The following is a 14,976-nucleotide window of genomic DNA, read 5'->3' as shown; positions in this document are numbered from 1 at the left end:
TACAGCTGCCCATATTGCATAGATGTGGTTCTATCTACTGGAACATGAGAAAACTACCTGTGGACATATCTTCAATAAGTAATGGTTCTCCTTCCACAAGCAATGATCCAGTGCCAAAAGATCTTTGAGAAGGGGTGGGCCTGGAGATGATCTACCTCATCTATAATGGCATTTGCCTTTTTTTTTTGTATTAGACTTGTAAAGGTAACCACAGCTACTATGTGTTCAGGATGGCATGAAATGGGATAAGGGTGGTAAAGATGCTTCACTAGGCCTGAATACTCAGCATGTTACACTCAACACTTTAGCCAGTCATGCATGCATCTCTCCACTGCCCACTGTCTACTGCAAAAAGAACTTCTTTAGCCAAGGCTGAGAGCAGCTCAAGTCTATGGGAATAAGCATACATATTCTGAAGACTTGATAGGTTGGTAATTTATAAAAATAATAAAAACAGATTTTACCCTATGGCATATATCTTCAAAAATTTGGGATTTTGACCAAGATTACAATACCAGGCATGAAATTCTGCCCTGTAGGACAGACCTCAATCTAATAAGAAAGCCATGTTTCCTTGTAACAGTTGGCAAGTATTGCATCAGTGTACATATCTTGCCTGGTAGGTCAATATTGCAGCATTCAGGGTGAAGTGCTGGGTAAGATAACTGATGCCGTGTCTTCCCCAGAACCCTAAATAATATACCCAGGGCATTGGGAAAGCTTGCCCCCAGGGAGGACCTTTTTGTTCAGTTCGTGCTTGGTTTCCTTATGTCCTGTTTCTTGGTATCTTCAACAATGGGTGCTTACCTTGTCTATTACGGTGCCTAATAAAGGCAATAGCACTAGCCTGTGTCGTTGAAGAACTGCTGGAGGCCCACAGCTCAGTGACTCATTTGGAGGTTTCCCATGTCTTTTATTATAATTTTCATTTAATAACCATGTCTTTTGGTAGGGACATTGTCCACACATGTGAGAAAATTCTGTTTGTTTTTTAGTTGCATTTTGAAATTATCTTACTGATTATCTGTTGATAGATATTTAGGCTGATATTATTTCCTAGATATTATAAATAGAGCCTAAATCAACATTGATGTGAAAGTGTCTCTGTAGTAGGATAGAAACTCCATTGCGTATACGTCTAGGAGTAATATACCTGTGCCACATTGTAGTTCCTTTTCATTATTATTATTATTATTATTATTCTCTCTAACGATTACTCATTTTGGGTTCTTATGTGTCATGCCTACACATAAGTGTGTGCAACAAATCATGTCTTGTGCCTACAGAGTTCAGAGGAGAATGTCTGATTCCCCTGGAACTGAAGTTATATATGGTTCTGAGCTTCCAAGTGGGTGCTGGGGACTTAACTCTGGTTCTCTATAAGGGAAGCAATACTTTTAAACTGCTGACCTATCTATCCCCCCCCCCTTTATATGTTAGCTCTTTCTAGATTTTTAAGAAACATCAGACCAATATTTAAAGTGACTACACTAATTGACACTTCCACCAATGGCATATAGATGTTTTCCTTTACAGGGCTAGATAAATGGTTCCTATAGTAAGAGTATTTGTCGTTCTTGTGGAGGGCCCACTTCTAATTCCTCATGACCCTCATGGTTGCTTATGGCTGTCCATAACTCCAGCTTTGGAGGATACTGCAGACATGCAGGCACAAGACATGCACATGACGTGCCCTAATAAATAAGTCATTAAAGGAAAAAGAACTTCTACTTTGCCATGTCCATACCAGAATTTGTTGTGATTTGTATTAATGATGATAATTTTTCAACATGGGGTAAGAAAGAGTCTTAAAGTGGGTTTATTTTTCATTTCACTGAAATTTTCTTTTGGGAATTTTCTGTTTCCCCCATAGACTATATTTTAGTGTTATTTATATTCTTAATGTTTAGGTGAAATTTTTGTATTCATTTGTATATTCCTGACACTTATCCTCTGACAGATGAATAGCTGACAAAAATTCTCTGACACTCTGTGAGCTGTCTAATGATTCCCTTCTCAGTTTCCTTTGGTGTACGACTTTTTTAGTTACATGGGAGGACATTTTTGATTTGTGATCTTAGTTACCATGCTACCAAATACTTATTCAGGAAGTCCTTTTACATATCCCTGCCTACAAGTTGAAATTTGGTAAATAAATATAAAGACATTTCCACTAATGTCTGGAACAAGGCAAAGGTGTCCATTCTCTCAGCTCTTATTCACCACAGTGCTTGAAACCTTCACTGGAGAATTAGACAAGAGAAGGAAACAAAAACAAAACAAAAAAACCTAACACAAATAGAACAGAGGAAATCTAGGTAGCCCTATTTAAAGATGATTTGATTCTTAGTATAAAAGAATCCCCTAAAAATCTCCCTTTGAGGTTGATAAATAATTTCAGCAAGTGTCAGACTATAAAATTAACACAAAATCAGCAACCTTCCTATAAACCAATGACAAACAGACTAAGAACTAAATCAGGAAAACAATCTCATCCACAATACCCACAAAAAAAGCAAATTACATAGGGATAATGAATATTTGTTAGTACCTTCTGTCATTTAATTGAAAAGGTCACCCATTGCACACTTATGTTCTATTGCCAATACTGGTTTCCTGCAAACACTTGAGAGCAAGAGTTAGGAGATGGCTCAGTTTCTCCTGATCCTCGAATCCCTACTGGGAGCCCTCCCACTGCCCCTCCCATGACCTCAGTGTACATGTGGACATGTCAGAGGCAACACTGTTTGTGTCACTCACTCACTGATGGTACATATTTGGATAACAGCTGCATGTGTAATCTGTAGCCAATGACTAAAGCTTTCCAACTGAAATACTGTGGGGCGTGGACTAGGCTTGAATAGAGAATATTCCCTCATGGCTCCATCCCACCCTCTACTGTAATGATACGGGACTGAGTATCTTAAGTAAAGAGTTCTATCCTTTGAGGCACGAACACCCCTATTACACCCAGAATCCTTCAGATTTATGCTTATATGACTGTATGCTAAAAGCACACACAATATGATATATTGCTTGAGGGTGAAACATTTCCTCTTGACAAATCTTTGGCTCGATTATATTATAAAAAGCCAAACAGGATTCAATTTGCAGTTATGAAAACTGATATATTAAAAAAGAAGATATATTACATTGTTTTATTCTAAAATTTCATTAAAGTATATAGCAATTCCCAGTCATATTGGCACAAAACGTTTTTTAACGTAAAATATCTTTGATAAATTACCACGTATATATAGTCACAGGGTAAGATACAAAAGTATAATAACACTCTCTAAATTGTCTGCATTTACTGGACAACACACTAGTTACAAGTACCTCGAGGCCCCAGTCTTTCCAGCAAACTGCAGAAAGAAGGCTGGTCTTTAGCCAGTCCAACTGGCTTCTGTTGCTTTGCCTTCCTCAGTACCTGGTCTGAACATTTCATTTGTAAAACTCCTCCCCCCACCCAAAAGATTCCCAACTTTATTTATTTATTTATTAAAGATTTCTGCCTCCTCCCCGCCACCGCCTCCCATTTCCCTCCGCCTCCCCCAATCAAGTCCCCCTCCCTCGTCAGCCCAAAGAGCAATCAGGGTTCCCTGCCCTGTGGGAAGTCCAAGGACCACCCACCTACATCCAGGTCTAGGAAGGTGAGCATCCAAACTGCCTAGGCTCCCACAAAGCCAGTACGTGCAGTAGGATCAAAACCCAGTGCCAACTTTTTTTAATGGAACCCTCAAAAATTATAAAGAGAGTCCTCCATGTTGTATTCAGGATATATGAGATTCTAGGGATTTTTTTTTATACAACATGTCTATATTTAAAACTAGCACTCGATACGCAAACACAAATTTCAGGTTGTTGCTAATTTTGAGCTGTTTGGGGAAAATGCTAAAATTGTAAGATTTACCTTGCTCAATAGAACGAACGTTTAAGGAAAATCGGACAGCAATGTCATGGTTGAATTTGGTGAAGTCTGAGAAACGGAGACTGTTACTGTCAGTGTGAGGATCCTTTCTGGAGATAGAAGTCCCTGAAATCTGGAAAATGTTTTGTCCTATGTTTGTGTTGCTCATTCCTGGTCCAAGGGAGCAGCAATTAGGCCTAAGTCTCTCTCTGGTTTCCCTCTGCAGACAGCGTGGAAGATGAACTGGAGATGGCTACGGTCAGGCATCGGCCTGAAGCGTTGGAACTGCTGGAAGCCCAGAGCAAATTCACCAAGAAAGAGCTTCAGATTCTTTACAGAGGGTTTAAAAACGTAAGAACATTCTTTGTGACCTCACCTTTACCTACTTCTCAGGGGATCACTCAAAAATGATTGTGTGAGGGGTTAGGGACACACTGCCCTGTGAAAATCCAAAGCCTGTGTACGCTTTTCCTCATCTCTCCTCAATTGGAACACAGTCAATACCCACTGGGACTCTGATTGACTTTGACAAGCCAATGCTGGTAGAATTTAATTGACTGTTTGACAAGGATGGGTACTGAAAGTGTTTCCTTAATGGAATCCTTTTGTTGGGATTTCTTTTCTTCTTCAGGTGGAGTGGGAGCATTTCAATAAGCGCTTTCCTTTTTACCTGCAAACTACTTTATGCTGATAAAATATTATTCGAGGCCACAGAAAGACCTCAAAACAAACTGAATATATATTTTAGTGGCAGAAGAAGAAATCAGGGGCAGGATGCCTAGATTCAGAGTCCATGTGAGAAAAGGCTAGAAGAGAAACTGCTGATGACTGTCAGAGAGCTGCGTGAAATCTAAATAAGATTCTTAGCATTTCTTTGGTCAAATGAAACATCGGTGAAAGATTAACAGTCTCTCTCTCTCTCTCCTTCTCCTGTATGTGTGTGTGTGTGTCTTCACACGCATCTCCCTCCATCCCTCCCTCCCTCCATCCCTCTCTCTCTCTCTCTCTCTCATTTTCTCTCTCTCTCTCTCTCCTTCTCATGTATGTGTGTGCCTTCTCATGCATCTCCCTCCCTTCCCCTCTCTCTCCTCATGTATGTGTGCGTGTCTTCACATGCATTTGTCCATCTGTGAGCATGCATGGGGAACAGAGGTCAAGCTTGTGTTTTTTTTTTTTCTCAGATGCCATTCAACTTATTTCCTGAGACATGGTCTAACTTTTCTAGAGCTTCCCAAGGTGAATAGGCTCCTGGTCAGCAAGCTCAGATGTCCTCCTGTAGTCACTTCCTCCTGTGTTAGGAATACAGGTGTGCATCATCACATCCAGAATCTTCAACAAAGATTCTAGGGATCAAACTGGTCCTCAAGATTTTAAGCCAAGCAATTTACTAACTTGCTATCTTCCCAGTCCACCAAGCCTCAAACCTCTCTGTGTGAGAGCTTGAGTGTGTGTGTGTGTGTGTGAGTGTGTGTGTGTGTGTGTGTGTGTGTGTGAGTGTGTGTGTGTACGATGAGTGTGTGGCCTCCTCTTTCACTAAAACATTTCTGGTATATACTGGTCCTCTGAGGAATACAAAGTATATGGAATTGTAGGTGGATTTTTTTTATTGATTTTTATTGAACTGTGCATTTTTCTCTACTCCCTTCCCTGCCTCTCCCCTCCTCTTCAACCCTCTCCCAAGGTCCCCATGTTCCCAATTTACTCAGTAGATCTTGTAGGTAGAATTTGATAGAGAATAGTAAATAATCCTTACAAATAGACCAGTATCTGCTATTTATAATTCCTGTTTGGAGAAACCTTAATGTACATCTCTTGACAAAGACTAGTTGTTTAGAAGGTTAGACCTCCTCATTCTTCTCCAGTGTTTTGAATTCAAATTTGGTTTCATCAAATGAATAACTATCATTTTTTTCTTTAATTATTTCTTTCAGTCTGTGCTAGTTGCCTGTACTCACATTTATGAATAATGTTCTCAAGGTTAAAGGAAACAAAAATATCCAATACTTGACTTACAGATTGGAGCTTATTCACTAATTCCATTTCTAGGACTAGGAAAACTACAGGGTTTTATTATTTGTAGAAGAAAATACTGTCATCCATCCAAACCTCAGGGGCCAGCAGGTTGTCATGGAGTGCGGTTGTCTTTGATCCTAATGTGCATGTGACTGCCCTTGCAGTGCATCATGGGCACTGAAAAGGATCAGGCTAAAGCTCAATGTCACAGATTCTTCCGAAGCCAGAGAGAGCATGCTGTCTTTAAAGAGTTCACGGTCTGAGGAGAGTGTGAAGCTTACTGTCCTCTGAAATTTGAAAAATTTGAAAACTGCTTCCTCTAAATCACCAAGCATTTATGTATTCAATTGCACATCAGTCGAGCATATATTTTGATCTTATAGACACATAAACCAACAGAGGTCCTATAGGTGTTTTTTCTTGTGTCTTTCTACTGTTTTTAGGTTTCCAAGTTGAACTACAAAGCAGTTATTTTCACGAGGACGTTTTCATACACACTTCATTATTAGTCCTCTCCCTCTGCTTCCCTTTTTCAACTCTCGGCCCCGCTCACGCTAGGCTCCTTCCTGTCCTAAGTGGCTCACCTTCTGCTTTCGTGGCATGTACATTCTATTGCCCTGTGTGCTTTTTAAAATCTGCTTTCAACCATCATTTATCACCTCGCTGCCCTCGCACGTTCCTTTTTCCAGTTTCATGGCTTTCACTACACACACACACACACACACACACAGACACACACACACACACAGACACACACACATATACATATTTATTTCATCTCACTATATACAAAGTATATTGAAATCTAGCAACTATAGACAGAAAAAAATGAAGTAATTATCTATCTGAGCTTGGGATACTTTTCTTAAGATAATGATTTCCAATTCCAACCATTTTACTATAAATTTTATTTTCACTCATATTTTATATCTACAAAACTCTATTGTGTATAGACCCCACATTCTTCATATCCGTTCACCTGTTGGTAGACAGACTGTTTCCGTTCCCTGAGTATTATGAAGGGTATAGGAGTAAACATTCTAGTACCTCTGGGTTGACTTAGAGTCCTTTATGTATATACCCAGGAATGGTATACTCATATGGTAGCTCTATAGTTAATTTTTTTAGAAACCTCAATCTATAATGATTTCCAAAATGACTGAAGAAGTTTATGTTATTATCAATATTAAGTAAGAGGTCTTTTGCCTCCCATCCTTACCTTCATTTGTTATCAGTTGCTTTCTGATATATCATACAGGGTGTCAGAGTTCTAATATTTGCTTCATTCGTGGATAAGTGTATAAAAACCATTCCATGCACGTATCAGGGTTTGTTTTCAGGATTCTTCTAAGAGCTACCAATTCAGTTCATTGGACCATTGATTAATGAGAAGAGCTGAAGTTTTTGTTACTGGATTTTTAAAGTATATTATAGATTATAGATTAAGTTCATCTTTTTAGGTGTAAATGGTACATATTTGTCTTATCCTATGGTTTATCTCTTTCTCTGCTGGTAGTTTCCCTTGATGCATAGAAACCTTTCTTTAAAAATATAATCTTATTTATCAGTTCTCTGTGTGTATGTATGTCTGTGTGCACACGTGCGTGCATGCATGTGTATCTTTGTGCATGTATTTTGTTCTTTGTGTGTTATGTTTGCTCATGAGGGTATAGGTGAATATGCCCATGCATGTGAATACAGGTGCCAAACAGAATGTCATATGCTTTTCTACGTCCTTACCACATTCCTGTATTGAGGCATGTTTCCTTTCTAAATTGGCTCCTTGCCATTTTGGCTGCCTCGCTGAAAGCTCTTGGAATCTGCCAACCTCTCCAACAGTGGAGTTACCAGCACTATAAGATGTGTCCAGCTCTCTTTTTATTGTTAATTATATTTTATTGGTTTTTATTGAGCTCTACAATCTACTCTGCTCCCTTCTACATGGATGACTAGGATTCATACTTAACTCATGCTGACACAGAAAGATCTTTCTTACTGACTGATCTATCATCCCAGCCCTCTATGCGTCAATTCTTTATGATTATTTCCTTTGTCATTAGGTACTTTCCAGAACATTCTTGTCTATGCTTATCCTAGATTATATATTTAAATGTTTGCTATAATTTAAATTCATTTTTTTTCAGGGTGAAAATTATAAATCCAAATCACTCTTTGGTATTGGGACATTAAGGATTTGTTGCTGTTGTTTTTGCTTTATTAATGCTTTGAGAGTTTCGTGCAGTGCATTTCCACTATAACTCTGTTTAGATACACCTTTACTTCCCTACCCACTCAACATCAAGTACTCTTCTGGATTTTTGTAACCCATTATGTCCAATCTGTGTTTGCTTAAATAGTCTTGCGGGTGGAGCCTGCCTTAGAATATGGTCAACTTTCTAGGAGTCACATCATTAAAGGAAATTGATCCTCCTTCCCTCGGCAGCTTCCAAATGCCAACAGGTCTTCAGTTAGGGGTGGAACCTCATGTTCACGTCTGTTTTCTTTTTTTTTTTTTTTTTGTCTCATGACATTTTGCTTGACGTGAGCTTTCCAAGGTTACACGCTGTAACAATCACTTTGAATTCATATGCCCAGCTATCCTATTGTGATTGGACAATACTGTTTTCATAGAGATATTCATTACCTCTGGCTATTATGAATTTTCCTTCCCCTTCCTCAAAGATCCAGGACTCTTTGGGAGTATTTGAGATGTATAGCCCATTTGTTGGAGTCTGTTATCCTGTCCATGTTGTTCAATTGAGAATCAGCTTCTCTGTTAAGGGAGAAGAGAAGGTATTGGCTTTGTGATATAGTGATGTCATTACGAGTTGTTTTAATACTATGCCCATTTACTGGAATAGCAGTAGTTGGTTCTCTTTTAGGGCCTGCAACCTATCTAGACACAGATTCTTGGCACTGGCAATGCCAGTTATGTAATCAACTTCAGAGAGTAGGCCTTAGATCCAAGTACAGAATTTAGTTACTCCAATGACATTTAATCAATGATTGTGCTAGTGTGAATATATTGTCATGGCAGTTGTTGTAGCTTTCAGGTTTCACAACTGCTTAAGACCAAAGAATATATTTAACCTATGACAGTGTGCAAAGAACCATACAACACTATGAAAACTAGCCAGTAGGAATAAATCTTATGGGTAAGTGTCCCATTGACTTTTTTATGTTCTGTGACTCAAGTATATGATATCTTTATCAATAAGGTCACAGGGGACTTTATACCCAAACCAAACTAACACATAGCTCTGAGGACTTGAATAAGGCAGGTAAGCGATTTTCTAGTTACACATCCTTCTATATGCCTCAGGAAGAAATGATAGTGTCAATGATGGTAGAATTACTGATGGTAACATATAGATGGGCATTGTACAAGAAATGTCAACCTTAGCCAAAAGTCAGTACCAGATAAGGTTAATCACAGAATAAACTTTAGCTGTGTTCACTTCAAAAGTTTAGAAATTTCTCATTTTCTCATAAATGTCATAAAAATACCTTTTAAAGAACAGTGGATGTTACACTATATCTAAAGTGACTGTGTAAAAAGTACTCCTTAATCTAACCTCTCACATCTCTGGGTACCTCGGCTGCTCCTATGTGCTTATTCTCTTCTCACCAATGCAGCTCTCTCCATCTGAGATCTGGCTGCCTTTCATCCCATTTGTTGTAAACTGGAATCATGATTGCTACCATCATTATTAACCTCTGCGGACAGCAACACTGAAGCGTGTCTTACACAAGTGGTACTTCATAATAAATTGCCTGCCTTTCTTTTAGTTATTTTTCTTACGTGTTCTCCTTTCTCCACCACCACCCCCACTCTGTCCATTACCCAGCTTCCCATCCTTGTCTCCATTTCCATTTTTTGTTTCTTTCTCTCCCTTCAACTTTATGTTCTCATCTCTTTCTTTCATTCAATTCTCTCCTCTCCCTTTTTCAGCCTTCCTTCCCTCCTTAGTCTATATTTCCCTCCCCTCTCTCCTTTGTCCTCGCTTTCACACCTGATGTAATGTGAGATAGTTCTCGGATATGAGTGTACCCAGCACAGATTTCATCTGCTGCTTTGAAAGAACGGACCTTGGTTTGTTCAGAATGTAGTAATAGAAAATCAAACAACAGTAACCTTTTGATTTTTGTGTAATTCTAGTGAAATGTACAGCTGAGACAGAAGTGCCCTAAATCGTAGCAAGGCAGACAGAGAGAAGGTCAGAAAAGCTCACACGTTATTGGATGACAGCAATCAGAATCAGTTTCCATCAGAGAAAGCAAGCCAGCTGCCCTTGCTTCCTGAATATTAATTACCTTAAAGCCCTCAAGCTCGAAAATCCATTTCCCTGGAAACAGGGGGAGGACACATTTTAATGAAACCTTTTAAAACTCTCCGTATTTTGATTGAAAGGATAAACCATAATCCACATCTAAAATAGTTACACTTATCTGAAAGTGGCTCAGTTTGCTAGGTCCCCCTGCCAAGCAAGTTTACCATGAACCCACATTTTTCCATGTTCAGTATCAGTATAGATTGTGGACATAAGTAGAGAACTGGAGAAAGAGAAAGTAGAGAGTGGCATCTTCTCTCCTCCCTGACAGATAAGTGGAGTCACTCACGTATTCTTCTTTCACTTGTCTTATACTGAGTCTTTATACATGGTCATCTAAAGGAGATGGAAAGAGCACACGGGTTTTGGCTGCCATCACTGTCATGGAACCACCCGCCAAGCCCCAGCCTGAAAGATTATGACATAGTAGGTCAGGGAGGTGGAGCACATCTTTCCATTTCTGACACTTTCACAAGGGTTGCGATTACCGCTGCCTGGGGACCACACTGGCTGTCATTGCCGTGCTACGGACATCCTATCACTCACCTTCAAGGTTTTAGCTTAGTTGTTTGGGCAGCTCTCTCAGCCTCACTGAACTGTATGCCTTTATCTTTATAAACTGGGACATTTGATTAGAGCATTTATTTATTTTAGAACTAACCATATAATTAATAGGAAAAAAATAAAATATTAGTGCATCCCCACACAGTCAGCTTCTGTTGTGTGCACCATCAGTGTAGGGTGTGGGTTACTTAGGCCTCGTCTCCATAACGCCCAGGCAGTCTCTTGGGTATTCAGCTTCATTATTATTCATGAGGTGAGATGCAGCAGAAAAAATACAAAATATTATCTGCAGATCAGCAGTCTCAAACTTCACTGCGTGCAATCATCTGGGGAACTTTAAAACTTACAAATTGTTGGGTACGATGCTTGGCAATTTTGATGTAATTGCTCTGGGATTGAGGGGAACTTGAGCATCAGGACTTATATATATAGTTCTTTGGGTAAGTATAATGTAGAGACAAAACTGGGAACCATGGAATGAAAAGAATCTAAAAGGATGTTCTATCATATAAAAGCATTTTGACCTAATTGTCTAATTGTAATGGTGCCTACAGTGTCTAATACCAATGGCTACAATGACTACCGTGTTTACACTAGAATACAATGAGGTGCTCGCTGTGTGTGTGTGTGTGTGTGTGTGTGTGTGTGTGTGAGTGTGTGAGTGTGTTTAGTGTCTGGAAAGGTTGAAGAAAGTACCAGGTTTAATAATTTTGATATTCTTCATTCTGGAGTTAGGTTAAGCTCAGAAATTTTTGCTTGTTTTAAATGTCCAAACTCCTTCATTAAAAAAGCATATCATATGTAATCCATAGAAAGCTATGATTGAGAACCACAAATCTAAAAATAGTTCAAATAACTTTTAAATTCAGTACTTGGATTAGCTGTTCTTTTAAATACAACTATAATTCATTTTGATTTTAAGATATTGTAGGTTTAAATTTCAATATGGTCCTGTCTCCTTGGTATTTCTTTTCATTAATTAATAATTTACAGTCCACTGCTCCTGTTTTTCAAAGCCTAAGATGAGATCTGAACACAGAGGTCAGCCTCTCTGTTTCGATCACCTAGTTCTTCTCTTGGATCTCTGCCTGCTTCCCTTACTTCAGACACTTTGCATTCTAATAGGTCAAAGTATCCAGTATATTCAAATATATTTTAGGATATCACTTTACTATTATGTAAAAATTTTGCAATACTATCCTTTTTTAACTAAAACTGTAAGATATTTGCTTGCTATTTCATGAATACATAACCATTGTCACTTACTTTGTGGCTTAAAAACATGTCATTCACCCTGCCAGTTTTGAGCCTCAGGAGTCCAGCCGTTGCAGGGCTCTCTGATAAGAATCTTGCAGGGCTACAGCATTCTTTGGTTTGCATTTCTTCAGGCGCCCTGGGAATACTTCCATCCCCATGATTGCTGGGTGAATTCAATACATCATGGCAGTAGTTTGAGAGCTCAGTCCCTTGTTGTTCATCATATAAGGCCACTTAGCTTCTAGCAGTTTCTATATGCCTTTAGCAGACACCCCTTTTATAGAATCATTTCCAACATGTCAGATCACCTCTTTAGGTCCAGCAAAAAGGACAGACATTTGACCTTGAAAGCACAGTCATATATAATATAGCATAATTATGTTGTGTAACATATCATGCCATAATCTTTGTATGCTTCTGCACTTAATAAGAAGAGACTCAAAAAGAGTGCCTCTTAGAGGTCAGCAGTAGGTGTTTCCTCTCGGTCTGATTTGTGAGTGAGTAGGAATAGAATCAGCTATTGAGCAAATTCCTGAATTTGGTCTGGAGTCACATCAAATGCAGCCCCCAGGCTCACCACTTCTCCTGTAACCCAGATATCTCCTTAGGGAGGTCATCAAAGACAGCATCAAAATTTTTTGAACAGTACAAGAATTCTGTTTGATATTGGTACCAAAGGAACCAATGGGAGCTGAGAGTTCTTTATGTACTGTACCCCTACACAAAGAACTTGATGACTCCTGCAAGGAGACTTTTAAAATAGGTGAGGGGAATTGAAGGTGAAAGTATAGGGATCTTTGTTTTTGACAGACTGCATTTGCATGAAAATCTTTGATTCCCACTTGTGGCAAGAAGGAAAGAAAGGGAGGTTAACAGAAGCATGAAGAGGAAGACACCGGGGTGAGGATAGAGAAGCACACTGCTGATTGAAGAAGGCAATTGGTCTTTTGTCGTGCCTCCTAGTTATTCTCAAGCAAAGCGTTCATACACTGATTGTGCGACCTTCAGAAAGTCATTTCACCAGGTAGCTTCTGTCTTCCTGTCAGCGCATTAGTGATTACAATCTTCTCTTCCAATCGTTGAGGGAGGTGGGTAATAACTGGTCTTGTTCATCTCTTGAAAAACTTTGACACAAGCTAAGCACAGCATTCCTCAGATACTCCATGAGTTAAGTCTAAGAGTACAGTTAAAATGTTATTTCCTATGCCACAGCAGAATTCTCTGCCAGGTTTCTAAGAAGAAGAATTTCTCGTGAAAGGGCTGTCTTTAGGTCTGACCAGTGTTCATGATCTCTTTCTGATTTCTAAACATCAGCATCTATATATATATATGTACTTTTCTGATCCAAACCTTCCAACCAGCATTGTCTGCCTCTTTTGCACAGCTACGCTTCTGTGAACATTGTATTACATTCCAGGTTTTTCAGATTGTCTTTCAGAACGCTGCTGTAGCTTGACTCAGATGTCAATGTCCATGTGTCTGAGATGATGAATTGGAATTCCTGTTGCAGAATGTCTTCAATTTTGAGTGTTGTCCACAGATCTTGTAACACTTCAATTGTTTTTTTCACATTGTTCTAAATTCACTATGGAGGTGGTGTGGTCTCATCTTGAAATCTGTTCACTGGGGCAAGAGTGAATATTCAGTACATTCTGTGATATTTAAATTCTTCTAGATTTACTTAGTTTTTTTCTTATTTTAAACTAATAAAATGTCATATTAAATATGTGGGGACATATGGAGTGATATAAATAAAGTACCTGTCATACCAATATAAATTTATCATCACACCTTGCTATAGGCAGCCACTTCTAACCAGTTGTCTTGCTTCTCTATTTTTGTAAACATATGCATTTACTCACACACACACAAACATACAAACACCCAAGCACACAAACCCAGCAACAGCATTGAAGATCAAACTCAGGATGTTACCCATGCAGGGCCAGTATTCAGTTACCAAGCTACTTCTTCAATCCTACATATTCTTTCATGTATATAAATCCTCTCTCTCTCTCTCTCTCTCTCTCTCTCTCTCTCTCTCTCTCTCTGTCTCTCTGTCTCTGACTCTGTCTCTCTCTCATAGGGATCCTTTTGACACAAATGTGTTAATACATGTATCCTATAAATTATTTTTCTTAACCATCAGCAATTAATCATAAACATTTCATCTGATGTCTAGAGAACCAGCTTACCTATACTGGTCAGGTGCCCTGGTCTTAGGTATGTTAGGCCTGTTCTGCCTGGTGGTCTAGTGAATTGACACTCCACCTTCTCAATTTCTCTTGCCTACTTAGAAATCTCTTTGGCAGTGACAGGATGACCATGCTGCTGTTCTTCTCCACCTTTGTCCTACCTTTGAAATGTTGTAGGAGTAATCTTTCCCTGTAACTTCTCAAACCTCCCCACCCCACCTCTCAAAATGAAAATAAAAGTTGGCTTGGAACATTTGTTATGCCTCATCTGTGTGGACTAGGTTCACTCATACTGTGCCTAGATTTTTAGAAAGGTTTTACTTTCATTACATTTTACTGGGGGTCTTTGTCTCTCATCCCTGTCTACAATACATAACTCTAGGGAAAGGGTCTCTTTCTATATGCTTAGACTCCTCTTTCAGAACCTTCCAAATCTAATTAACTACAAGTATGGTCAGTAATCCAGGTTTCCATTCTCTCATAGCTGTTCCTTGCTTTGTTTCCACTACCCTGCCTCCCATATTCTTCTATAAACTCCTCTTGCCGTATAGTTGAGGCATCTCTGGTCCTGGTCTTGTCTCTCTCTGGGCAGTTCTCCCTAATAAACCTGAAAGAGGTGTTCTACAGAACAAATAGAATCCTGTTTATTCCTACTTAAAACCAATTAATAATTTTCTATTGCCATTAGAACACAGACACACTACTC

At 39.0% G+C, this 14,976-nt stretch overlaps 1 protein-coding gene across 5 annotated transcripts in view; it reads left to right on the top strand.

The window, feature by feature from the left end:
• Kcnip4 (potassium voltage-gated channel interacting protein 4) overlaps positions 1-14,976 on the top strand; it is a 1,070,438-nt gene that overhangs the window by 964,325 nt on the left and 91,137 nt on the right. For all 5 annotated transcript variants that reach the window (XM_041643760.1, XM_041643756.1, XM_041643759.1 and 2 more), the window contains one exon: positions 4,137-4,261. In XM_041643760.1, the coding sequence (XP_041499694.1) occupies positions 4,137-4,261 (125 nt within the window). The remainder of the gene's footprint in view (positions 1-4,136; positions 4,262-14,976) is intronic.

Source organism: Microtus oregoni, unplaced genomic scaffold (assembly GCF_018167655.1).
Source record: "Microtus oregoni isolate MIOR12 unplaced genomic scaffold, Mior012 000090F_ref0000504, whole genome shotgun sequence".
NCBI lineage: Eukaryota > Metazoa > Chordata > Mammalia > Rodentia > Cricetidae > Microtus > Microtus oregoni.
The sequence above is the reverse complement of the archived record's forward strand: the minus strand, read 5'-3'. Positions and strand labels throughout refer to the sequence as shown.